Source organism: Sebastes umbrosus, chromosome 8 (genome assembly GCF_015220745.1).
Source record: "Sebastes umbrosus isolate fSebUmb1 chromosome 8, fSebUmb1.pri, whole genome shotgun sequence".
NCBI classification, from domain to species: domain Eukaryota; kingdom Metazoa; phylum Chordata; class Actinopteri; order Perciformes; family Sebastidae; genus Sebastes; species Sebastes umbrosus.
This window is the reverse complement of record NC_051276.1, coordinates 17537569-17564668: the sequence shown is the minus strand read 5'-3', so window position 1 is coordinate 17564668 and position 27100 is coordinate 17537569. Positions and strand designations below refer to the sequence as shown.

At 39.5% G+C, this 27100-nt stretch overlaps 3 protein-coding genes across 5 annotated transcripts; all 3 read right to left on the bottom strand.

The window, feature by feature from the left end:
• Positions 1-4930: 4930 nt before the first annotated feature.
• On the bottom strand, positions 4931-19528 carry LOC119493679 (arrestin domain-containing protein 3-like). Of its 3 annotated transcripts, none has more exons than XM_037779179.1 (6): positions 19211-19528; positions 8639-8699; positions 8410-8557; positions 8227-8323; positions 6371-6627; positions 4931-5615 (listed from the first exon to the last, which is right to left on the bottom strand). In XM_037779179.1, exons 1-6 carry the CDS (start codon positions 19467-19469, stop codon positions 5361-5363), a joined length of 1077 nt encoding a protein of 358 aa, XP_037635107.1. In that variant the 5' UTR covers positions 19470-19528; the 3' UTR covers positions 4931-5360. The 3 variants fall into 3 exon arrangements, with proteins under 3 accessions (XP_037635107.1, XP_037635109.1, XP_037635108.1); XM_037779181.1 differs by lacking the exon at positions 19211-19528 and adding an exon at positions 8823-9146; XM_037779180.1 differs by lacking the exons at positions 4931-5615; positions 6371-6627; positions 8227-8323; positions 8410-8557; positions 8639-8699 and adding exons at positions 16162-16966; positions 17578-17834; positions 18607-18703; positions 18790-18937; positions 19027-19087 and having other exon boundaries at positions 19211-19522.
• LOC119493680 (arrestin domain-containing protein 3-like) lies at positions 9812-14989 on the bottom strand. Its single transcript, XM_037779182.1, has 6 exons — positions 14697-14989; positions 14513-14573; positions 14273-14420; positions 14090-14186; positions 11916-12172; positions 9812-10614 (listed from the first exon to the last, which is right to left on the bottom strand). The coding sequence occupies exons 1-6, from the start codon at positions 14953-14955 to the stop codon at positions 10378-10380; spliced, it is 1059 nt and encodes a 352-aa protein (XP_037635110.1). The 5' UTR covers positions 14956-14989; the 3' UTR covers positions 9812-10377.
• Positions 19529-20156: 628 nt separating the features above from the next.
• On the bottom strand, positions 20157-25906 carry LOC119493456 (arrestin domain-containing protein 3-like). The gene is made up of 7 exons (XM_037778752.1): positions 25550-25906; positions 23657-23698; positions 23499-23559; positions 23061-23211; positions 22229-22325; positions 21893-22149; positions 20157-21448 (listed from the first exon to the last, which is right to left on the bottom strand). Exons 1-7 carry the CDS (start codon positions 25809-25811, stop codon positions 21185-21187), a joined length of 1134 nt encoding a protein of 377 aa, XP_037634680.1. The 5' UTR covers positions 25812-25906; the 3' UTR covers positions 20157-21184.
• Between the last annotated feature and the right edge of the window lie 1194 nt (positions 25907-27100).

Sequence of the window (27100 nt, the reverse complement as noted above, 5' to 3'; positions counted from 1 at the left end):
CTCTCTCTCTTTCTCTCTCTCTCTGGGTATAGTGGGTGTGCTGTATGTGGTGTCACAATAGCCAGATCTAATGTTTCCAGGATGGATCCCAACCATAAAATGCTCAGCTCTCCAAATGTTTCCCCTCCTGGGCAGGGAACGATCTCTGTCAAGAACATGGGCCTGGTTTCACTTAAGAACCGCTTGTTGGGTAACACATGTACTGTTAGAACCATGAATGTGCCTTTGTTCAATACTTTCCTCCGTTGCAAAATGAGTCCATGGACAAGGATGAGCGTGAGAAACCCCTAACGTCTAATTCTCAGATCTCACTGAGTCATTGTTTGTGTCTCTGTGCTGCGACGTATGAGTGCTCATTCCCGACAGTCACGATTGTGAGGAGACGACAAATGACTTCTTAAATGTAAATGATTCATATCTGTTCAGATGAATTAGTATCTCAAACAGGAGAGGCCTTTCTTCACCCTAACAAGTTCATCTTATTAAAGGAATTAAAGGAGTTCACCCCAACATCAAAATTCAGCTTTTTACATACTCCAGTGCAGTGGTGGTACATTTAATAGGGCTGTCAATCGATTCAAATATTTAATCGCAATTAATCGCATGATTGTCCATAGTCAATCACCATTAATCGCAAATGAATCACACATTTTTTATCTGTTCAAAATGTACCTTAAAGGGAGATTTGTCAAGTATTTAAAAGTCTTATCAACATAGGAGTGGGCCAATATGCTTGCTTTAAACAAATGTATGTATATTTGTATTATTGGAAATCAATTAACAACACAAACCAATGACAAATATTGTCCAGAAACCCTCACAGGTACTGCATTTAGCATAAAAAATATGCTCAAATCATAACATGGCAAACTCAAGCCCAACAGGCAACAACAGCTGTCAGTGTGTCGGTGTACTGACTTGACTATGACTTGCCCCAAACTGCATGTGATTATCATAAAGTGGGCATGTCTGTAAAGGGGAGACTCGTGGGTACCCATAGAACCCATTTTCATTCACATATCTTGAGGTCAGAGGTCAAGGGACCCCTTTGAAAATGGCCATGCCAGTTTTTCCTCGCCAAATTTAGCATCAGTTTGGAGCGTTATTTAGCCTCCTTCAATACCAGCTATGTATAGTATGACATGGTTGGTACCAATGGATTCCTTGGGTTTCTAGTTTCATATGATGCCAGTATCTTCACTCTATCTTCACGCTTAAAAACTGAGGCCGCTACAACCTAAAAATCGCCAATTGCGTTGATATGTTAAAGAAATTAAAACAAATTAGCGTTAACGCATTATTATTGCATTAACTTTGACAGCCTTAACATTTACTCAGTAAGTACAATTTTACTTGTACTATACTTTTCCATTTTATGCTACTTTATACTTCCATAACAATTCAGAGGTAAATATTGTGATTTTTACTCCACTTTGACAAGTGCAGTAGTTACTTTTCATAAAAATATTTAACTTAAAAAACATTGAATAAATGTATTGTTTCCCTTTCCAAAGAAGCAGTGTCTGGTTGGGACTCATTTCAGATGTCTCTGAGTTGTTAGCAGTTCCACCAAAGGTTCCCTCATAAACGTATCACATGGTTTCATCTGTTTGAGGCTCAAAGATCTAAAATCATCCAATATTTTACAGAAAAAAAGCAAAGATTAGAAAATATTCCAAACATTTAAATAGATTTGTTGCAGGACTTTATTTTTCCTCTCTCCTACCCCATTAAACTAAACTAAATATGCATCAGTATTAATATTACAGTGTAATAGATGATAATATGTCAGTCACAGGAGTAACGGAGTATTTTTATATTGTGGTATTGAAACATTTACTTAAATAAAAGATCTGAGTACCTACTTACAAATGAATCAGCTATTACTGGCTTCTTAGTGACACACATCTCCATCTAGTGGATAAAAGAGTATAGAGTGAATTATCAGGCACTTGAGGTAGTTTGAATTTATTTAAAAGCAACTACATTTAACAGTTATTTTGGGTTGTTATTTAGAGTCCTTGTCATACAACATGCACAACACTGGCTCTGGATCTAATGCATATTTTTTTAACCAGGAAGCTTTCTAAACCAGATGGATCTCTTTGGTTTTTGTTGATGTGGTTTTGGCGACCCCAACAGAACGACCAGAGGAAGTCTGATCTCTGAGTCTCTTGCCAGAGGGACATCAAGAGTGACCTGCAACCAAAGAAACGCAACTTTTAATACTGTTCTGTATTGTATATCTCCTTCCCCCACTTTTCTCTGTGCAGTATGAGTTTTTTGCTCTGGCTCTTTGTCATTACATCCGGGGTTTTTTTAGGTGACAGATCAGGTTGGGCTGTAATATGACACTTTGTCCTACATGTACCAGTCATTAGTGTTTAGACAAGGGCTGTCGCCTTTAACCCCTCCTCCCTCTTTCTCCCTCAGTTTCCCCTTTCATACAGCCAGTGTGTTGCTGTCTGGCAATCACTCTATATCCAAGCCAAGTGTACTTTTTAAAAAGTAAATCAACACAATATACACAGTATAAATACCTTGATTCTGTACTCAAGGTTCATCATGCTGCAGTTGAGGAAGGTAGGGTGGAGCTGTGGAGGGATACTCAGGACTCTGGTCATAGTCTTACTGGTCTCGGCTGGAACAGAGTCTCCTGTCCCAAAGAGGGTGTCATTGGTGTGTACTATCCTCTTAGACTGAGCAACAAAGGTCTGCTTTTCACACAGGTAGAATTTGGGTGTTACTGTGCATGCAGAGTCATTGAGCACCTCTACGGAGACTCCCATTGCTTCACCTATTATATTTAGTAGAAAGAAAATATCATTAATGTTTCAGTTAAGGCCATTTAGAAAAAAAAATATTCTTATTGAAATCTGTCTACCTTGCTTTATTCCCATTTTTTCAGAGGTTACATTCATAGTAACCTTTGAAGAGCCACAAAATGAAATCCTGGTTGCATATTGTTGTTCCTATACCAAATAGAAACATAAACTGTCAGGATGCCAACTCTTTAAATACCAGTTTGAGCTGGCATTATAGCTGCATAGATGATTATTATAACATATTATAATTATAAAAGTGAACACACAAATGGGATCTATAAGAAAAACCTAGAAGTAAAAGTACAAAGGCAAATATATTCCATACCTTGAGGCCGATGATTACCATATCTGATTTGGAGGCAAAGGGGAACTCAGACTTGGTCAGAAAAGGGAACTCAGTCTTGGTTTTGTGGACGAGCCAGATTGACTGAGTCAGCTGGGCACGCAAACTGTATGTAACTTTGCCCCATTTCCCCCCGTAGGATGAAGGCATATCTCTGTAGAGAAATAACCCAGATACGCAAGGGAGATTATTTTATTTCACCAGCTAGTGAGGAATGTTTATTATAAATATATATATATATTCATACGTACGTATTTGGAATCACAAAGGTGAATGGATACACATTTCTCCCAGGGCGAATGATTTCTGAACCTTATAAAAAAGAAACAGTTTTGTTAAATGCACATTCATCACAGATTACAAAATGTCTTTGAATTCAAAAGCTTTAAGCGGTTTCTTTCTTTTTGGCATAAGAGAGTCAATACTAACCATCTCCTTTGTTTTTATCCTGAAGAATAATGTGTTCAAAATAAAAGTATCGCTTCTTGTCGCTGTGCGTCCCTGTGGCTTGCCCTTCTTGTTCGTGCCATGTCACCTTAGCTTTTCCTTTGGCTCTGACCAAAAAACTCTGCACTTTGGTTTCCCTGCTGGTCACCACTGTCACCCTGCCGGAGAGGATGTCCCCGGGAGAGAAGGTGCCTCGCTCATTCACCTTGTTGTAATCCACTGAGAGATGCTTTACAGTCATGATAAGACAACATCAAATAACCTTCCCAGAGGTTGCGAAGTGAAATGAGTAGACGATCCTCCTTCTTTTGCAAAAGGATTCCTATAACTTTGCTGTTTTGAATTGATCCACGGTGGTATTGAAGTTGGGCCTTTCGTTGATGAACAAGGATCAGGTAAGGCTGGCATGCACTGTAGTATTGGACTTCTAAAGAAAGCTGTATCTGCGTCACACATGACCACGTGATCAAGAGCTGCAGGTGTCACTTTCACACAGGTAACTCTAGCCGGCAGCCTCACAGCTTAAATTAGGCCAAATAAATTGAGATTGACATTATTATTATTATTACTAAGGAAATGCACTGGAGCATTTAGAACATATTTCATTCTATAACAGACCCTTACAAAAAAAGAAGTTTATTCAAGTATGCTATTAGTATACTTCTTTGAAACGTAAAATAAGAGATTACGCTTTCAGTTTACTTTTTGTGTACTTATCAGAGATAAACTTAACAAAATTACACTTAAGTATATACTTGGTATACAGAAAAGTCCACGTGTACTTGGCTTATACTGAAAAGTATAAAGAAAAGTATAAGTAATATGGTAGTATAAGTATATAACTAGTAAACTAACAGTATAAGTTCACTTGTAGTATAGTTCATATTATAGTTGCAGTACAAAATACAACTTGGATGTAAACCAGTTGTGTACTGAAAGTTTACTACTCTTACATTTAAAGTATACTTTTATAAACTAAAAAAGTGGGCCAATTTTGTCCCGAGAAGTATTGAAGTAGTACACTTACAAGTATACTACTAGTACATTGATATTAGTATACTTATTAAATAATGTATACTTGAGTTTACTTCATAAAATAAACTTGAAGTACAACTTCTTTTGTAAGGGGATTCAGAGTCAGTACACGTTCCACAACTTTTTTACAGACATAACATCATGCTGTTCACTTTAAAGTTAAATACTGTAGCTTGATGATGGAGGGTGAAACATCTCTAATCCATCTTTTGATTGAAACGTGTTACTGTATGTTTAGTCAAAAGCAATTCTATTCAACTTTGTCCTTGAGGTAACATTCATTAAAGCAACCTGATGGAAATTTATTTAGTATGCACATAACACTGAAATTACAACATATGGACAATTCACAGCGAAATAAAACAAATAAAAACGTTGGCATCAACATAACGGACAAAGAACCGTTATTAGAACCAGCAGTGTTATCACAAAAGTAGAAAACTCTTTATTTAAAGCATCTTCTGTTACACAGCTGCAAATATTACAAAAAACATAAGCATGAGCATAACACTCCTGAATCTCCAACGGAACATTTGGCTCGTGAGTTGCATTGTGGGTAATGTAGGGGCCAGGTTTTGACAAGAAAGAAGAATTCATAGAATAAAAAAGGCAATATCTCTGGTACTGCTGCATCAATTTTGACACTTTTTTAACAGTCCATCATGAGTCTGACAATGTTATATGAGTGCAATACTAAATCGGTGGCATATTTACATTGCACTTGCATATTTGCTAGGAGGGTACATTGCGTATGCTCCGTAGGGAGGAGGGGGATACACAGCTTGGGGTGCTGCTTGTAGTTGTGGTTTTGTGCTCCAGGCTGCTTGGTCTGGGTTCCCAAATGCTTCAAATCCAAAGCCAGCAGCAGCAGGTGGTTGTTTCATACCAGGGACCTCAGAGCAAGGTAAGACGACTATAGGCAGTTTGATCTCTGGGTCTGCAGCATATTTGACATCTAGATAGATCTGTGAAAAAATAACAGAATTATTGTACAGTATTATATACAGTCACAATAATTTACATAGGCTACTCTCCGCATAACTGACTCCTTTGGCAAATACCAATGAGTGAGGGATGGGTTCAAAGACTCCAGATAAATGCTGATATTCATAATTTTTTAAAAACAAATGAGATTTTATTTTTTATTATTATTGGATCTATAGGAAAACATATTTAGAAAGTTTTTGTATCACTCTAGTTCAAGTCAGTGGGGCTTTCTTATGTTTCTTACTGTATTTCTTTGTTTTGTCACTAGAGGTCATCTCTGGTTTACTGCAGGTTTTCTCTCTCTGGAGTTTATTCAGTTCATTTGAGTTTCCTGAGTTGATTAGGTTTATGTGTGCTCTACATTTTTGTACTTTTTTGTCATTTTACTAACAATCAGTGAAGAAACATGCTTCCTTTGTCATTTTGTATATTATATATCATGGCATAAGAGAAGGGCTTAGCCTTTCCATAGAAAGGATTTTTTTATGATATCACTATATCATTATTAGATTTTTAGTCACTTTCAAAATGAAACCTCATTCGGTAACTAAAAGTACAAAGAAGACATTTTAAACAAGGAAAAGAGAAACAGAAAAAGCCCCATAGGCTTCCCATCGGTAGCTATTCTAACAAAACAGTAATCAAGCATATGCACAGAAGAATGGCTCAGAAAGAAGAAATGCAGGATTACCCCCCACAAACTATCATTTGACGACAATATAGTGACGTTTACCTTCAGCCTGTACTCCAGCTTGATTATGGAGCAGTTCAAGATGGAGGGAGGTAGTTCCCTGGGGATGGTGATCACCTTGGTCACAGTCTCTTTCCCAGAGGATGCAACAGCCTCCATCTTGTCCTTCAGGATCTCATTTGTGTGAACTCTCCTGCGACCCTGGGCGAAGAAACTCCTCTTCTCATACAGTTTGAATTTGGGCTTCACTGAACGACTCGAGCGGTTGCCGACTTCAACTGTGACTTGGAGAGCCTCGCCTGTAAAATGGAGAAAAAGAAAGCTACAGTAGTGCATTTTTAGATCCATCATTAGGGGTTACGATTCTGCAATAGGATAATGTGTAGGCAGTGAGTTTATGTATGATACAGGTTGACCAGTGGCCAACATAACGGAAGAGAGTGCTATATTGTTACCGAAGACATTGTTAAGCATTAAAGAGTAACTTAACACCAGGCTGAACAGTGATACCATGAGTGATGCTCTACATCACAAGAGCAAGGTTAAAAAAACACTGGAAGTCAACAAAAACAAGATGCAAATCAATATCATACTGTATCAAACAGTATTAGCTTATTGCAGATATAATGTATCGGTGTGTATGTCGGCCAATCAGTAACCAGAACTTGTAGAACAGAAATGCGAAAGTAGCTTTGAGGTTATTTAGAAACAGGGTGAAATTAAACAATTAAAATGTATACAATTAAAAAAAGAAATCTAAGGTATCCATATCAAAATTGTTTGTTTATGTGATTTATTGATGTTGATTGATACCGGCCGATTATATCGTTATCGGACTGCCAAATATCCATATCGGTATCGGCCTCAACAATCCGTTATCAGTCGGGCTATAGTAAATATCAAACTAAAATCTAATACAATTTCATAGAAAATGTTAAAACCCGAAAAGCAGTGAAAATATTCAAAATATAGCGCACACTTAAACTGAAATAGATTTTTCTTAGGTGTTTTTTCTGCTGCTTTCGTCCACAGCCGCTTTACCTCACTGCCCGGCAGCTCTTTCTGACGGGGAACTGAAGCTGTTAGATCGCTCTCTTCAAAGCCACCAGACTCCATTCACAAAAGCAGTAAAGTAACACCACTTCAAAAGATCCCAACTAACCCTTTTAGTTATTTCCAAACTTAGCACAAACTTTGACTCAGCTAGTGCATTCACATTATTCATAACCTTATTGGAATAGGGTCATAATTAATATTATTAAATCCAACTGTGTTGACCCTGCAATGACATGTCAAAATTGCTGCTGTGAAAAGGGCCTATTGACCCTCCCATACACCTTACTTCCTCTGTGCATTATTGTGTACCCCTGTTGCCTTCACATTCGCAGCTAGTCCAGAGCACACTGGTTGGTTATCTAGCTGTGATTCTAGATACGATTTCAGCAGTTGGAGGACGAATGACTGTAGTTGCAATGTCATCTTCCTTCCAGGATTTAAATATGGCTCACACACTAATCAATAGTGTTAAGATGTTGAGAGCAGCAGAGGAAAAAATAAGCTTGCATTTTGAACTGCTGCAGCGTCAAAGAAAGAGGCTCTCTTCTGCCAGCATCAAGTCATTCTCATGATCCAAAAAAAACATTTCCGCATGACACTCAGTTCATTAGATACCCAGGCTCATGACAAGTTAGGGAGGAGTCAAGTGTTACCAAACAAGAATTTGTAACCGATGTTTCCTTGATGAAGTATGTAGGTGGTATTAAACACAAACCCAGTCAACAAATACCTGCTCTCCAAAATAACTGAGAGAGGCGTGCCACGTTGCTGAACAAGGAAAGGCGTGAATCAAAATCCTTCAGGTGCAGGATTACAGTAATTCTACCAGACATGATCATTACCTTGCTGATATCCCATCCGCTTGGTGTGAACATCCATTGAAATGTTTCCAGAGCCAAAAACTTTGACAGATTTATCTTTTGTGCCATACTGAGGTTCCTAAAAGAAGAGACCAACACCTCAGATTAACACAATCTCTGCTGCTTAAACAACATTTGCAGTTTTAAAGATGAATGATTTCTTACCATGAGTCCGGGAATATTCATGTCTGCTTTGGACACAAATGTGAAGTGGGTTTTGGCCTCTTTTGTCAGCTTCATCGATTGTTTAAGCTGTGCCGTCAATTTATGAACAATTTTGCCTGTGGTGGCTTTGAAAGATGATGGGATTTTTCTGTGAAGTACAATAATAGTGAATTTAAATGACCTGATAAGAAGTAAAACATCAGTCTGAAATAAAGTAAAGAATAGGCACCTGTCAGGAATCTCGAAGGAAAAAGGAAATACATGTCTTCCTTGACCAACGACTTCAGTGCCTGGATCAGAATTACATATTATAAGTCCTTAAACAGTATATTAATAACAGATCATTGTCTAAATGTCATTGCATTAGCTACAATGTACCGCATATCAATGATTGTATTAATTTCATACGTTACCATCTTGTCTTGCCTCTCTCAAGATATGATGTTTGACTTCGTAATATTTCTCATCAGACCAGTACACATGATGGTGATTATTCCCGTGCTGTTCAGTCCAGCGAACATTAGCTTTTCCTTTTGCTATAAAATCAAGCGACTGGATTTTAGTTTCCTTAGAAACCTCCAAGATGATTCTCCCGTTGATGGTGTCTCCATTTGTGAAGGTGTTTTTGCTGTTGATGGCATCATATTCAATTGAGAAGTTTTTGATGGTCATTTTCCACAGAGGAATACACAGTGAGGTTTGAGTTCCTCAAAACTAAGAGGAAAGTCAGGGTAAACCCAGACCGGCTGCTGTTTATATCTGATCTCAGGCATGCAAATCTGGTTAAACCTGTTCTTCTCTTCTGTGCCCTCAGGTGAGAGACACACTTCCACACACAGTAATGGGAAGCATTCAGCCCTGCCTCACCACAGTTTACTAAAACATGTTAAACAATGGCTTAAATTGCAACTGGATGGTCATAGTCAGAGCAATTAATCACATTGCTGTCCAGAATGAGCATGCTCTCTTGATAAACTCCTCAGTGGGTGGAGAGTAATACCTGGGTTTGTGAGTGTCACATTCTACGCTTTCTCAATGTGTCACATGACATATTATTTTTCAGTCACGTCAAACAAGTTTCCATTTACTGTACGTGTTGCACGTGCTATGTGACATCATGGGATTTTAGTCACAGTGGAATAATATAAGTTATATAAATGATTCAAAGAATGTTGTTTCACCAGCTCTCGGAGCAGAAAAAGCTTAATCTGTCAATAAGTCAGTGTCTGTGACAGGTCTCTACACAAACAATGATCTGGTTATTGGTATATAAGTCATTTAGAAACAATTTTTGTAAAAAAAAAAAATACTAAAATGGTGGTCCATTATCTCACAGACATTTCTCAAAAGGTACAATGCCGCTGATTAACCTATATATACACAGGTGCTGTTTAGTGTTATATGATTTTATGTCAGGGATGTGGTTTATTTCCAAAGCATTTCATGTTTAAAGAAAGTTTATCACATTGACAGGACTTTAAAAGAACTGACAAAGAATCATATGGTCACTACTGTAAGAACCAGCAGTGTTATCACAAAGAGGTGACATTGATTTAAGCAAGCTGATGGAAATTTAGTTAGTATGCAAATAACACTGAAATTACAACATATGGACATCTATTCACAGTAAAATACAAAAATTTAAATATTTGGCATCAACATAACTGGAAACGGACAAAGAACTATTATTAGAACCAGCAGTGTTATCATAAAAAAAAGACAAATTTAAAGCAAATTTTACAAACAAACATGAGCATTGCAGGAAACGGAGATTGTGGTGTGGTGAGTTTCATTGTGGGTGATGTGATGGCAAGGTTTTGACAAGAAAGAAGAATTCATAGAATTAAAAAGGCAATATCTCTGGTTCTGCTGCATCAATTTTTACACTTTTTTTAACAGTCCATCATGAGTCTGACAATGTTATATGAGTGCAATACTAAATCGGTGGCGTATTTACATTGCATTTGCCTATTTGCTAGAAGGGTACATTGCATATGCTCCGTAGGGAGGAGGGGGATCCTCATCTTGGGGTGCTGCTTGTAGTTGTGGTGTTGTGCTCCAGGCTGCTTGGTCTGGGTTCCCAAATGCTTCAAATCCAAAGCCAGCAGCAGCAGGTGGTTGTATACCAGGGACCTCAGAGGAAGGTAAGACGACTATAGGCAGTAAGATCACTGGGTTTGCAGCATATTTGAGATCTAGATAGATCTGTGAAAAACATTGTTGATGTCAAAATTGTTGGATTTTCTTCTTTATTTCACCAGAATTATTTTACAGTATTATATACAGTCACAATGATACTGTACTGTGCACATAACCGACTCCTTTGGCAAACACCATGAACAATGAGTGAGGGATGGGTTCAAAGTCTCCAAAAGAATGTTGATATTCATAATTTAAAAACATTTGTGTTGGATACATTACATCATTGGAAAGTGTTTGTATCTTGTTCAAGTCAGTGGGGCTTTCTTATGTTTCTTACATTATTCCTTTGTTTTGTCACTAGAGGTCCCCGCTGGTGTACCGGTTTACAGCACTTCTGCTATGCCTTACCTTAGAACGTTTGTTTATAATATCACTATCAGTACTGGATTTTTTTCACCTGTGACTGAATTTTTTTTTCTCCCTCATTCACTAACTAAAAGCACAAATAAGACATCTTAAAGGGACTATTTGTAACTTTCAGAAATGCTTGTTAACAGCGACACCTGTGGCCATGAAATCAACGAAAGTCAGCGTCGGGCTCGCGCTTGCTCGCTCTAAATATACCTGAAAGAGCGTCGCTCAACACAGTGAGGCGACACACGTCAGCTAAAACCACAATATCACTCTATATTTCAGCTGCTTGGCAGTAATGTTAGCTGACCAGACGAAGGTCTCTCCATGAACATGATTTAGATCTGATCCTAGTGTTGGCTTTTCCTGCCTAAGTGCAGGCTGAAGTAGCGGGGCTCTGCAGCGTGTCTCCCTGCCCTCTCCGCCCGCAGCCGGAGAGAGCAGAGGAGACACCGGCACCCGGTCGGTAACGAGAAGACAACGTAGAGCTCCGTCGCTTCACAAGACATGGAAAACCTCTGTTGGTCTGGAGGAGCTGCAGCATTCATTTCTGCACAAACGTCCCCTGTGCATTCACTAGATATTCTCAGAGCTAAACTAACTCTTCTGCAGTGTGTAGTGAGCGCGCGTTCACGTCTAGAGGTGGAGGACGCGCGCGCTGTCTGAGTGAAGGAGAGCAGGCAGCAGAGACGAGGCTCCGGCCACACGCGAGCGCGCATATGCGAGTGCGCATATGCGAACGCGCATGTGTGCCGACCCGCTACATTTATACGCTTAAAAAGTTACAAACAGTCCCTTTAAACAATGACAATAGAAACACAGAAACGTCCACAAGCTTCCCTTCATCTAACAAAACAGTAATTAAGCATATGCACATAAGAATGGCTCAGAAAGAAGAAATGCAGGATTACCCCCCACAAACTATCGTTTGACCACAATATAGTGACGTTTACCTTCAGCCAGTACTCAAGCCTGAGTATGGAGCAGTTCAAGATGGAGGGAGGTAGTTCCCTGGGGATGGTGATCACCTTGGTCACAGTCTCTTTCCCAGAGGATGCAACAGCCTCCATCTTGTCTTTCAGGAGAGCGTTTATGCAAACTCTTGAGTGACCCGCGGCGAAGTAACTCTTCTTCTCATACAGTATGAATTTGGGCTTCACTGAACGAGTTGAGTGGTTGCTGACTTCTACTGTGACTTTGAGAGCCTCGCCTGTAAAATGGAGTTACAGTAGTAAATGTTTAGATCCATAAGTAGTTAATAGTGGTTACGATTCTGCAATAGGATAATGTGTATGCAGTAAGTTTCTGTATGATACACATTAGGTTGACCAGTGGCCAACGTAACAGTAAAAAAGTGCTATATATTGTTACCGAAGACATTATTAAGTAATTAAGAGTTAGTTAACACCAGGCTGAACAGTGACGCCATGATGTACTGGCACACCCTGGAATACACTTCTACATCACATGAGCAAGGTGAAAAAACACTGGAAGTCAACAAATACAAGATTTTTAGCTGCCGTTATGTTCTTAGTGAAGATGTATTTTCTCTTTAATAAAAAGAAGACCAATCAAAAAATATTGAACTTTGAGCAATGAGCATTCATTGTGAAACTACCACTAGTCAATAGACAGGATATATTGCTATCTGCCATGATCTAAGGTGAGCACTGATATAGAGACCATCCCACGGTTAAACCTGCATTAGGCAGAATGTTTTTGGCATCATTTGGGCAAAAATCCCATAATAACCTTTCAGCATATTGTAATTCAAGTGTTCTGAGCAATAACTAGACTTCTGTACCTCCTCATGGCTCTGTTTTCAGGCTTTAAAAAATCTAGCAGGAGACATTGGCCAATCACAGGTCATTTCAGAGAGAGAGCGTTCCTATTGGCTGTTCATTCAACGGAGGCAGCTGTCAATCACTCGCAAACTGCACGCGCGTTTAGCCCTGATTTTCCACTCAACGAGTTTTTGGAGCTCCCAGACAAAAAACAGAGACAAATCCGCGTTGGCTAAGCGCTCGAGTGATGCCATGTGTGAACTGTTAAAAGATGCTACCAGAGAGGCTCGATGATGCATCGCAGACACATTCCAGATATCTAGCATGCTAAATATCTGGTTGGGGACAGAGTAAGGGGAAACCGGAAACTAGCAGAGGGGTCACCTGTAACTTTGGGAACTTACTAAATGTGTTGAATTTGCAACCCGAACCAGAGTTGTTGTTGCCCCTTGGGTGTTGCATGTGTGATGTTTGCATTAATAAACATAACAGATAACACAAAGACTTATCTACATTGCGGAAATAGTAAAGACGTGTTTGGAGACCTCATCTGGAATTCCTCCTGGTGAAAGATCTTGTAATGTGTGACCCCCTGTCGCCGGTCAGTCATGTAATGTGAAAACCACAACGACTTCAAGACCCCTGATGACAAGGCAGCGAGTTGTGTAGTGTGAACAGGACGGAGAACTGACGAATTTAAAAAGTTGTGTAGTGTGAAGTTGGCTTTAGTTTAGAGTGCACCAACACAAAAATGTGTTGGACCTGTAGTGACCCTCCCCCACACCTTAAATCCTCTGTGCATACTGTGTACCCTGTTGCCTTCACATTCGCAGCTAGTCCAGAGCACACTGGTTGGTTATCTAGCTGTCTTTCTAGATAAGATTTCAGCAGTTGGTGGAAGAATGACTGTAGTTGCAATGTCATCTTCCTTCTATGATTTACATATGGCTCATACACTAATCAATAGTGTTAAGATAGAGAGAGCAGCAAAGCAAAAAAATGAGCTTGCATTTTGAACTGCTGCAGCATCAAAGAAAGAGGCGCTCTTCTGCCAGCATCAAGTCATTCTCATGATCCAAAAAAAAACATTTCCGCATGACACTCAGTTCATTAGATACCCAGGCTCATGGTAAGTTAGGGAGGAGTCAAGTGTTACCAAACAAGAGATTGTAACCGATGTTTCCTTGATGAAGTATGTAGGTAGCAGTAAACAAACCCAGTCAACAAATACCTGCTCTCCAAAATAACTGAGAGAGGCGTGCCACGTTGCTGAACAAGGAAAAGCGTGAATAAAAATCCTTCAGGTGCAGGATTACAGTAATTCTACCAGACATGATCATTACCTTGCTGATATCCCATCCGCTTGGTGTGAACATCCATTGAAATGTTTCCAGAGCCAAAAACTTTGACAGATTTATCCTTTGTGCCATACTGAGGTTCCTAAAAGAAGAGACCAACACCTCAGATTAACACAATCTCTGCTGCTTAAACAACATTTGCAGTTTTAAAGATGAATGATTTCTTACCATGAGTCCGGGAATATTCATGTCTGCTTTGGACACAAATGTGAAGTGGGTTTTGGCCTCTTTTGTCGGCTTCATCGATTGTTTAAGCTCTGCCGTCAATTTATGAACAATTTCTCCAATGGAGGTTTTGAAAGATGATGGGATTTTTCTGTGAAGTACAATAATAGAACATTTTAATTACCTGAAAAGAAGTAAAACATCAATGTAAAATAAAGTTCAAGTATAGAATAGAATAGGCACCCGTCAGGAATCTTGAAGGAAAAAGGAAATACGTGTCTTCCTTTACCAACGACTTCAGTGCCTGGAGCAGAATTACATATTATAAGTCCTTAAACAGTATATTAATAACAGATCATTGTCTAAATGTCATTGCATTAGCTACAGTGTACTGCATCTCAATAATTGTATTAATTTAATACGTTACCATCTTGTCTTGCCTCTCTCAAGATATGATGTTTGACATCATAATATGTCCTAACAGCCCCGTACACATAAAGTTGCAATGGTCCATAAAGTTCATACCAGAAGACCCGAGCTTTTCCTTTTGCTATAAAAGCAAGGGACTCGATTGTAGTTTCCTTAGAAACCTCCAAGATGATTCTCCCATTGATGGTGTCTCCATTTGTGAAGGTGTTTTTGCTGTTGACGGCATCGTATTCAATTGAGAAGTTTTTGATGGTCATTTTCAAATCAAAATCTCCTGTAAAACCAAGAGGAAGGTCAGGGTAAACCCTGGCCGGCTGCTGTTTATATCTGAGCTCAGGCATGCAAATCTGGTTAAACCTCTTCTTCTCTCCTGTGCACCTATAGGTGAGAGACACACATGTGCACACAGTGACAGGGAGCATTCAGCCCTGCAAAATCACTACAAAATGTAAATTTTTTAGCAAACTGTGGTGAGTTTGCAATGGCTTAAATAGTCATAGTCATAGTCTGAGCAATTAATCACATTGCTGTCCAGAATGAGCATGCTCTCTTGATAAACTCCTCAGTGGGTGGAGAGTAATACCTGGGTTTGTGAGTGTCACATGCTTCGCTTCCTCAATGTGTCACATGACATATTATTTTTCAGGCATGTTAAAAAATGTTCCATTTACTGAACATATTGCACGTGCTATGTGACATCATAGGATTTTAGTCACAATGGAATAATGGAAATTATATAAATGATTCAAAGAAAGCTGTTTCACCAGCTCTCGGAGCAGAAAAAGCTTAATCTGTCAATCAGTCAGTGTCTGTGACAGGTCTCTACACAAACAATGATCTGGTTGTTGGTATATAAGTCATTTGGAAACAATTTTTGTAAAAAAAGAAAAAATACTAAAATGGTGGTCCATGGTGTCCATTATCTCACAGACGTTTCTGGAAGGATACAGTGCCGCTGATTAACCTATATATACACAAGTGCTGTTTAGTGTTATATGATATGATGTGATTGGGTCGTCTGGGGACGACCCAATCACATCAATTCCGATAGTTGTATTATCACTCTTTCCATCCACCACTATTGGTTTTGTGTTATCAGTCCTACTTGTATTAGCTATTACAGCTACTAGGCTACTATTGTGGCTGCTCCTCTCTCTCTCTCTCTCTCTCTCTCTCTCTCTCTCTCTCTCTCTCTCTCTCTCTCTCTCTCTCCCTATCTATCTCTATCTATCTATCTATCTATCCCCCCATCCGGTCTCGGCAGATGGCCGCCCGCCCTGCGCCCGGTTCTGCTCCAGGTTTCTTCCCAGTAATCGGGGAGTTTTTCCTGGCCACAGTGCGCTTGGTGGATCCTGTTGGGTCTCTAAACTATGGTGTACGGTCATAGACCTGCTCTATATATAAAGCGTCTTGAGATAACTTCTGTTGTGATTTGACGCTATACAAAAATAAATTGAATTGAATTGAATTTTATGTCAGGGATGTGGTTTATTTCCAAAGCATTTCATGTTTAAAGAAAGTGTATCACATTGACAGGACTTTAAAAGAACTGACAAAGAATCATATGGTCACTACTGTTAGAACCAGCAGTGTTATCACAAAGAGGTGACATTGATTTAAGCAAGCTGATGGAAATTTAGTTAGTATGCAAATAACACTGAAATTACAACATATGGACATCTATTCACAGTAAAATACAAAAATTAAAATATTTGGCATCAACATAACTGGAAACGGACAAAGAACCATTATTAGAACCAGCAGTGTTATCATAAAAAAAAGAAAAATTTAAAGCAAATTTTACAACAAAACATGAGCATTGCATGATACGGAGATTGTGGTGTGGTGAGTTTCATTGTGGGTGATGTAGGGGCCAGGTTTTAACAAGAAATAATAATTCATAGAATTAAAAAGGCAATATCTCTGGTTCTGCTGCATACATTTTTACACTTTTTTTAACAGTCCATCATGAGTCTCACAATGTTATATGAGTGCAATACTAAATCGGTGGCGTATTTACATTGCATTTGCCTATTTGCTAGAAGGGTACATTGCATATGCTCCGTAGGGAGGAGGGGGATCCTCATCTTGGGGTGCTGCTTGTAGTTGTGGTTTTGTGCTCCAGGCTGCTTGGTCTGGGTTCCCAAATGCTTCAAATCCAAAGCCAGCAGCAGCAGGTGGTTGTATACCAGGGACCTCAGAGGAAGATAGGACGACTATAGGCAGTTTGATCTCTGGGTTTGCAGCATATTTGAGATCTAGAAAGATCTGTGAAAAACATTGTTGATGTCAAAATTGTTGGATTTTCTTCTTTATATCACCAGAATTATTTTACAGTATTATATACAGTCACAATGATACTGTACTGTGCACATAACCGACTCCTTTGGCAAACACCATGAACAATGAGTGAGGGATGGGTTCAAAGTCTCCAAAAGAATGTTGATATTCATAATTTAAAAACATTTGTGTTGGATGCATTGGATTACATCATTGGAAAGTGTTTGTATCTTGTTCAAGTCAGTGGGGCTTTCTTATGTTTCTTACATTATTCCTTTGTTTTGTCACTAGAGGTCCCCGCTGGTGTACCGGTTTACAGCACTTCTGCTATGCCTTACCTTAGAACGTTTGTTTATAATATCACTATCAGTATTTGATTTTTTCACCTGTGACTGATTTTTTTTTCCCTCATTCACTAACTAAAAGCACAAATAAAACATTTTAAACAATGAAAGTATAGAAACACAGAAAAGTCCACAAGCTTTCCTTCATCTAACAAAACAGTAATCAAGCATATGCACATAAGAATGGCTCAGAAAGAAGAAATGCAGGATTACCCCCCACAAACTATCGTTTGACCACAATATAGTGACGTTTACCTTCAGCCCGTACTCAAGCCTGAGTATGGAGCAGTTCAAGATGGAGGGAGGTAGTTCCCTGGGGATGGTGATCACCTTGGTCACAGTCTCTTTCCCAGAGGATGCAACAGCCTCCATCTTGTCTTTCAGGAGAGCGTTTGTGCAAACTCTCTTGCGACCCTGGGCGAAGTAACTCTTCATTTCATACAGTATGAATTTGGGCTTCACTGAACGAGTTGAGTGGTTGCTGACTTCAACTGTGACTTTGAGAGCCTCGCCTGTAAAATGGAGTTACAGTAGTAAATGTTTAGATCCATAAGTAGTTAATAGTGGTTACGATTATGCAATATTGCTATCTGCCATGATCTAAGGTGAGCACTGATATAGAGACCATCCCAGCGTTAAACCTGCATTAGGCAGTGAAGTTGGCTTTAGTTTAGAGTGCACCAACGCAAAAACTTGTTGGACCTGTAGTGACCCTCCCCCACACCTTACTTCCTCTGTGCATTATTGTGTACCCCTGTTGCCTTCACATTCGCAGCTAGTCCAGAGCACACTGGTTGGTTATCTAGCTGTGATTCTAGATACGATTTCAGCAGTTGGAGGACGAATGACTGTAGTTGCAATGTCATCTTCCTTCTATGATTTACATATGGCTCATACACTAATCAATAGTGTTAAGATAGAGAGAGCAGCAAAGGAAAAAAATGAGCTTGCATTTTGAACTGCTGCAGCATCAAAGAAAGAGGCTCTCTTCTGCCAGCATCAAGTCATTCTCATGATCCAAAAAAAACATTTCCGCATGACACTCAGTTCATTAGATACCCAGGCTCATGGTAAGTTAGGGAGGAGTCAAGTGTTACCAAACAAGAGATTGTAACCGATGTTTCCTTGATGAAGTATGTAGGTAGCAGTAAACAAACCCAGTCAACAAATACCTGCTCTCCAAAATAACTGAGAGAGGTGTGCCACGTTGCTGAACAAGGAAAAGCGTGAATAAAAATCCTTCAGGTGCAGGATTACAGTAATTCTACCAGACATGATCATTACCTTGCTGATATCCCATCCGCTTGATGTGAACATCCATTGAAATGTTTCCAGAGCCAAAAACTTTGACAGATTTATCCTTTGTGCCATACTGAGGTTCCTAAAAGAAGAGACCAACACCTCAGATTAACACAATCTCTGCTGCTTAAACAACATTTGCAGTTTTAAAGATGAATGATTTCTTACCATGAGTCCGGGAATATTCATGTCTGCTTTGGACACAAATGTGAAGTGGGTTTTGGCCTCTTTTGTCAGCTTCAGTGATTGTTTAAGCTCTGCCGTCAATTTATGAACAATTTTACCAAAAGAGGTTTTGAAAGATGATGGGATTTTTCTGTGAAGTACAATAATAGTGAATTTAAATGACCTGAAAAGAAGTAAAACATCGTAAAATAAAGTTCAAGTATAGAATAGAATAGGCACCCGTCAGGAATCTTGAAGGAAAAAGGAAATACATGTCTTCCTTTACCAACGACTTCAGTGCCTGGAACAGAATTACATATTATAAGTCCTTAAACAGTATATTAATAACAGATCATTGTCTAAATGTCATTGCATTAGCTACAATGTACTGCATCTCAATAATTGTATTAATTTAATACGTTACCATCTTGTCTTGCCTCTCTCAAGATATGATGTTTGACTTCGTAATATTTCTTTTCAGCCCAGTACACATTATTTTGATATTGTCCATAATTTTCAGACCAGCAGACCCGAGCTTTTCCTTTTGCTATAAAAGCAAGGGACTGGATTGTAGTTTCCTTAGAAACCTCCAAGATGATTCTCCCGTTGATGGTGTCTCCATTTGTGAAGGTGTTTTTGCTGTTGACGGCATCGTATTCAATTGAGAAGTTTTTGATGGTCATTTTCAAATCAAAATCTCCTGTAAAGCCAAGAGGAAAGTCAAGGTAAACCCTGGCCGGCTGCTGTTTATATCTGAGCTCAGGCATGCAAATCTGGTTAAACCTGTTCTTCTCTTCTGTGCACCTATAGGTGAGAGACACACATGTGCACACAGTGACAGGGAGCATTCAGCCCTGCAAAATCACTACAAAATGTAAATTTTTTAGTAAACTGTGGTGAGTTTGCAATGGCTTAAATAGTCATAGTCATAGTCAGAGCATTTAATCACATTGCTGTCAAGAAGCAACAGGCTCTCTTGATAACCTCTTCAGTGGGTGGAGAGTAATACCTGGGTTTGTGAGTGACACGTTGCTTCGCTTTCTCAATGTGTCACATGACATATTATTTTCCAGTCACGTCAAATAAATTCCATTTACTGTACGTAGTGCACGTGCTATGTGACATCGTGGGATTTTAGTCCAACGAAAGTTAGTAGTTGAATGACCTGGAGTATTCACAGTGGAAAAAATGGAAATGATATAAATGACTTAATCTTTCAATAGTCCATGTCTACACAAACAATCTAGTTCCTGGTAGGTAGATAAGTCATTTGGAAACAATTTTTGTGTAGGTTAATAAAAAATACAAAAATGGTGGTCCATGTTGTCCATTATCTCACGTAAGACATTTCTGGAAAGATACAATGCTGCTGATTTTTCAAAAAATGTAATCTTCAATATTTTTGGCACCACAAATTAAATCCCAATTTGTTTAATTGTATTTGGGTGGCAGCATAAGTTCTAGTGTCAGATATGAATTCATTAGGCCGACTTTAATTCAAATGTGTGTGCAGCACGTGTGGGTAAAGGCTGTCTAGTCACGTGAGTCAAACCTCCATACACACAGGTGCTGTTGTGATTTTATGGCAAGGTTGTGGTTTATTTCCAAAGCATTTCAAACTTTAAGGGATTCTTTTTTCTTAGGTTTATGCCATGTTAATTTAAAAAAATACATTTTTTAACACAAATGAAATGAAAAATCAAAGTAGAAGCTTTCTGGTACATTCATGTATTGCTTAATAATCACATTAGTAAATGATAACATTTCTAAGCAATGTGGCACAACCAAGTATGCTTAGCATTTGCACTTTGGTTTTCTTTTATTTTGTCAACTCAGTTTCAAGTGTGGTTTAATGTTTGCTGGACTTCCTCCAGCTAACCTCTGGAACCTGATGGACCTCTATACATTGAAGGGAGACTTATCGAATACAAACACACATAAACTTATAAAAGATGCATAGAAGATTTAAAAGTACATAATATGGAGTTACTATAAATTGATATTATACATTTTAATTAAAAATTATAACATAGTAGATACGATTTTCTAATATCAGGGTAGAAAAGTTATCCTATAAATAGTATATTGTCCGATACATAACACTCCCCAAGAGTTACAGATCATAGCAGCGGATAGTGTCTGTTTCTACCAAGCGGGGTCACTCTGACCAGAACGTTTTTAAGAACAATCTCACTTTAAGAAAACAAATGCCTTCTAGCACAAGATGATGACACATATTAGTCCTTTTGAATGTTGTAAGAGCAGTAAATATATTGTAGCCCTTAATAATAGTTACTGGACGTCATAACAAAATGTTAATGAAAGGGATATACCGTAGGTTGACAATTTGATGTCATTTAAGTTTCTGAAATGTCCAAGTATCTTCACAAGGCCGTCACTAATATTTATTGCCAAAATCCATCAAAGGAGGGTACGTTCCATATGCTCCGTAGGGAGGCGGGGCATCCGAAGGTTGGGGTGCCGCTGGTGGTTGTGGTGATACGATGCCCCAGGCCGGTGGGTTTGTGCTCCCAAATGGCTCGAATCCAAAGCCAGAGGCAGCAGGTGGTGGTGCCAGCATGGCAGGAACCTGAGAGGCCGGCAGGATGACTATGGGAAATTTGATCTCTGGGTCTGAAGCGTATTTGACATCGAGGTAGACCTGTGGAAAATACTGTTGATGTTATATTGTTGGATTTTTATTTGGTCACCAGAATTATTTACAGTATTTATTGCCGTGGTATTAATTGCATCTTGTGTGCATAGCTGACTCCTTTGGCAAACACCATGAACAACGAGAGAGGTTCAAAAAGCATTCCGCTTCTGCAAAGTGCAGCTGTAGGAGACACTTATTTAGATAAGTAAACATAACAACACCCAAGATGCCTTCACTTTTTATTCTCAATTTTACTGCTACATAATTTAGAGATAAAATGTTTTACACAGATTATATATCCTCTCAGTAGCGCTGAAGTTTATTTGAAGTTGTTTCTTTTCCGAATTGAGTGTGTTAGATAGAGGGTGTTGCCATATAGATGCTTATGCCTAGTTAACAATACATGGCTTTAGCGACTTTGAAAGTTGTGGAGTGTGAACTTTGCTTTACCCTGAGTCTGTACTCCACTTTGATGATATTGCAGTTGTGGATGGAGGGCTCCACATCATGGGGGATGGTGATGACTCTTGTGACATTTTGGTTAGAAGAAGGGGGGATGGGCTCTCCCACCTCTTTAAAGAGGTCTTTAGTGCTGACTCTTCTCTTCCCTGTTGCAAAGAAGCTGTGCTTTCTGTACACACAGTACTTGGGCTTGATCTCGCGAGACGAGTTGTTCTGAATGCAGGCCAGGACCTTTAATCCTTCTCCTGCAAAACAGACCAGAAATGTCAAAACAACCCATGGCATGAGACTAACAAGTGTCAACATGACTCTGAGGGCTCTCACCTTGGAAGAAACCTGTTTTTTCAAGATTCACATCCATGGCTACCGTTCCTGAGTTGAAAAATTTCATTTTCTTATCCTTAGACTCGTGCTGCGGTGTCTGAAAGACAGAAGAGAGACATGAGAGAGAGAGAGAGAGAGAGAGAGAGAGAGAGAGAGAGAGAGAGAAAAAACACTTATTAGCTTTTATTCTGGTGTGCCTGTCAGCACAACAAAAGCTGTGAGCTGATTCAACAGGTGTACTACTAAAATAACTAGGGCTGTCAACCGATTAAAATATTTAATTGCGATTAATTACATGATTGTCCATAGTTAATAGTGATTAAACGCAAATTAATCACACATTTTTTATCTGCTCAAAATGTACCTTAAAGGGAGATTTGTCAAGTATTTAATACTCTTATCAACATGGGAGTGGGCAAATATGCTTCCTTTATGCAAATGTATGTACATATTTATTATTGGAAGTCAATTAACAACACAAAACAATGACAAATATTGTCCAGAAACCCTCACAGGTACTGCATTTAGCATTAAAAAAATATGCTTAAATCATGAACCATTTTCGTTCACATAATCTAATAGCCTAGAGGTGATAATTCACCAGCAACATTGAGTATATTGTTGTTTATACAGTGTGGGTTTGCTGAATGCAAATAGTCATTCAAATATATCCACTGGTGGAGGCAGCTGAGGTTTAAGCACATTGCTCAATACACCTTCTGGCAGGCAGTAAAGAGGGGCTGGATTTTAGTCATTCAGCTGCTATCACCAACGCATGCAGATTGTTTTCCCTGTTGGAATGACAGGAATGAAAATGCAACTCAACAAATACCATTAGCCCAGGGTCACTGGTCAGGTCTTCCTTTGACACAAAGTTGATCTTAGTTGAATCTTTCTTGGGAATCCTCATTGATCTGCTCAGTTTGGCCTCCAGCGAGTACACGATTTTACCAACACAGCCGTCGAAGGAGGAGGGAGTATTCCTGAAGCACCAGAGCAGGAGGCCAGAAGAACACGGGACATTGACCAGACATGTTTTATTGCATTGCACATACAAGAAAGCAAGCAACCAAAATAATATACAGACTCTACAATACGTCTAGAATATATCTTTAAATGATTTAAACTATTGCAAAACCTGAAGTTGATCTGTTAAGATGTTTCTCAGAAGACAATATACCATAGTACCATATTTCCATTGTTTAAAAAGCAAAGTGAAAAGAGGATCTGTCAACGCATTACGGAACCAATTAAAAGAGTGATTACTTACTGGAAAGGGATCTGAAAGGTGAATGGGTAAACATGGCATCCTGGGGCAACAACACTGCTGTCTGAAAAAGCAAAAAGAACATGTTCACTCTAAACATATGTTCATTTCACAACCCATACAAGATTTCAAGTTTGAACTAGCTCTTTGGACATACTTACATGTGTCTCCATGGTTTGTCAGTAGTGTTTGGTTGTCATCTCCTGAAGAAAAATCAGCACAGTGAATTAACAGCAATTAACATTTGTTACTTGAGCTATTAAAGGGACTGTTTGTAAGAATCAGAAATGCTTGTTAACAGCGACACCTGTGGCCGTTAAGTCAACGAAAGTCAGCGTCGGGCTCGCGCTTGCTCGCTCTACATAGACATGAACGAGCATCGCTCAAAACAGTGAGGCGACACACGTCAGCTAAAACCACAATATCACTCTATATTTCCCCTGCTTGGCAGTAATGTTAGCTGACCAGACGAAGGTCTCTCCATGAATCACTGCTGATCCTAGTGTTTGCAAATTTCTCCACTGCGGGACTAATAAAGGAATATCTTATCTTTCCTGCTTCAGCCTCCCGACTGCGCCCGCAGGGAGACACCGGCACCCGGTCGGAGACGATAACGTTTCTCGCTGTGGAGCCCCGTCATTTCACAAGACACGGAAAACCTCTGTTGGTCTGGAGGAGCTGCAGCAGTTATTTCTGCACAAATGTCCACTGTGCATTCACTAGATATTCTCAGAGCTAAACTAACTCTCCTGCAGTGTGTAGTGTGCGTGCATGAGCATGAGGTGGAGTGAGAACGAGCGCGTGTGTGAGTGAAGGCAGGCAGGCAGAGGAGCAGAGGAGCAGAGTACAGCAGAGACTCCGGCCCTGGAGACCAAAGCTACGGTCTCCCCCGCGTACTACCACCGCGGCCAACACTGTTTTGCAAGACGGGCTTCACTAGATATAACTTTGCGGTTTTAGTGCTTCCGTGTAGTTTGTGTTGGAGTCTGATGGAACGTGTCCACAGGGAGTCTGAACAGCGTAGCCACACGCGAGCGTGCATATGCGACCGCGCATGGGACACCGACCCGGGTGATTTATTTGTGTAAAAAGTTACAAACAGTCCCTTTAAACATTTGGTCTGAAATAAATATATCAGAAAATAGTGAAAAAAAATGACAATTTCTGTAAGCCCAAAGTGACATCCAAACCCCAACGAAGTTCAGTTTATGATCACATATAGATATACAGATATACAGATAAATAAAAGTAACAAAATCCTCATAACTGAGAAGCTGGAGGATGACTTTTGATTTGATGATTTTTGGTACATAAAAAAAGAAGTAATCAATCATCAAAAAAGTTTCTGATTCTTTTCCTGTTGATTGACAAATCGATTCATCTACTAATCATTTGAGCTCTAATCATTTATTGACATTTTATGGAGTCATATTTTGACAATGCAATCATATTGTTTTAGCATTTTACACAATTTTGTTGTCCAAATTAATGATGCCAAGCTAATTGTAATTAAAATCTTAATAAAATAAACTAAGGGTTGTTTTTTTTCTGATACACCGATCAGCCATAACATTAACAACATTATGACCACTGACAGCTGAACTGAATAACATTGACTATCTCCTTACAATGGCTCCACATGGCAGTGGGTTATAGGCAGCAAGTGAACATCTTGTCCTTGAAGTTGAAGAAAATGGGCAAGAATGTGAGCGACTTTTACAAGGGGGCCAAATTTATTCTGGCTAGAAGAACTGGGTCAGAGCATCTCCAGAACTGCAGCTCTTGTGGGATGTTGGTCAGGAGGCCCATGCTGACCCAATGGTATGGCTGATCGGTGTATGTTTGTCTTATGTAATACACAACAATGGCTCAATGCACTGAAATGTTTTGTATGTTGCACACATACCACCATCCGTTACTTTCTGTGCATGCATCTCATCTTCAGAGCTGCAGAGTTTCTGATACATTTAATGTGCCTTTATTTTTGAAACTTCTGCAAAGCCAAGCCATGATATATATTCTCCAACATCTATTTATTTAATTCACGCACTTACCTTTGTCGTCTTTGTCTCGGATGAAGTAGTGTTTGATGCTGAAGTACTTGTCCTTGGAGTGGTAAGTAACAGTAGTCTGCCCGTACCTCTCGGTCCACAACACTTCTGCTTTCCCCTTAAATTTAATCATCAGAGCCTCTACGTGGCACTCTTTGGCCGCCTCCAGCGTCACCGAGCCGGACACGCAGTCCCCGCTGGTAAAGGTGTTTTTCTCATTCACTGGGTTATAGGTGACTTTGAGGCTCTTCACGGTGGAAGACATGACGCATCTCGTTCGCCACACTGCAAATTCCCCAGGAAATATAGGACGAAGTTCAAGGAAACAAGAGAACACAAAGACCACCTCTGACTTCCTCCCTCTCCCTCTGGTGGGTGTGTCCAAATCCTGATAAAGTCTAACGGAGTAACATGGTTTGGGAGGATATATTTCACCCTAACCCTCATTTATTTATTTACTCATTGATCCACTCATTTGTTTATTGATTAATCATGCTCAGACATCTGTTTCATCCCAGTTCATTATCACTTTATAAGACAATGCTGCATACCACAAGATAAAAAAATGTAGGCTCCTAAAAGTAAAATGTTATAGTCCCATAATAACAAGGTAAAATAACATATAGGGTCTCAACTGCTGAGCCAACTAGTGATGGGAATTCAGGCTGTTTTTAGTGAGCCAGATCATTTGGCTCAGCTCACCAAGAAGAGCCGGCTCTTTCAGCTCCTAAACAACTCTTTGTTTTACCACTTCTGCCTTTTATAATTCAGCCAAATTTAGCGCTGTTTTGACCTATGATTAGTATGTGTGCACATATATCACTTAAATTATTCAATATAATTATACTAAACCCTATAATTTCCTGAATACCATAATTTTACATGCTGCTTCGTTTCCGACTGTCACTCCTCTTGTCTGCTATTCGCGCACCACACTCCTCTCTCTCTTTCTCTCCTCCTCTCCCTCCTGCTCTGTACCTGTAGACCGTCAGCGCGCCGCGCACCCCCGCCCCTCCCTGCTTGATGGTATGATCCTTGTTCGTCATCACCTGATTGGTCTGACGGACGTAATTAACACAAAATTCAGTCAAAGTCAGTGCATGGAGTGCCCGTGGTGCAGAGAAGATCGTCCTATCATTCTTCCTTGAATTAATTACAGAAAAAGAAAAAAACGGCTCTCAGACGGGAGGCGGCTCTTATCGTTCACTTAAAAGAGCCGGCTCTTTGGGCCGGCTCGTTCGTGACCGACACATCACTAGAGCAAACCTGTTAAAGTGGCAGTAGGCAACAATATTTTGGTATAATTTGGCAAAAATTCCATAATAACCTTTCAGCATATTGTAATTCAAGTGATCTGAGAGAAAACTACACCTCTGCACCTCCTCATGGCTCTGTTTACAGGCTTTAGAAAATCTTGCCCGTGACGGCAGACTTTGACCAATCACAGGGCATTTCAGAGAGAGCGTTCCTATTGGCTGTTCCACAAAAGGAGATGCGCGTTCACGTCTGGTCTCTGCAGATAGTGAAAGCCTCGGTCAATGGCGGAACAACCTA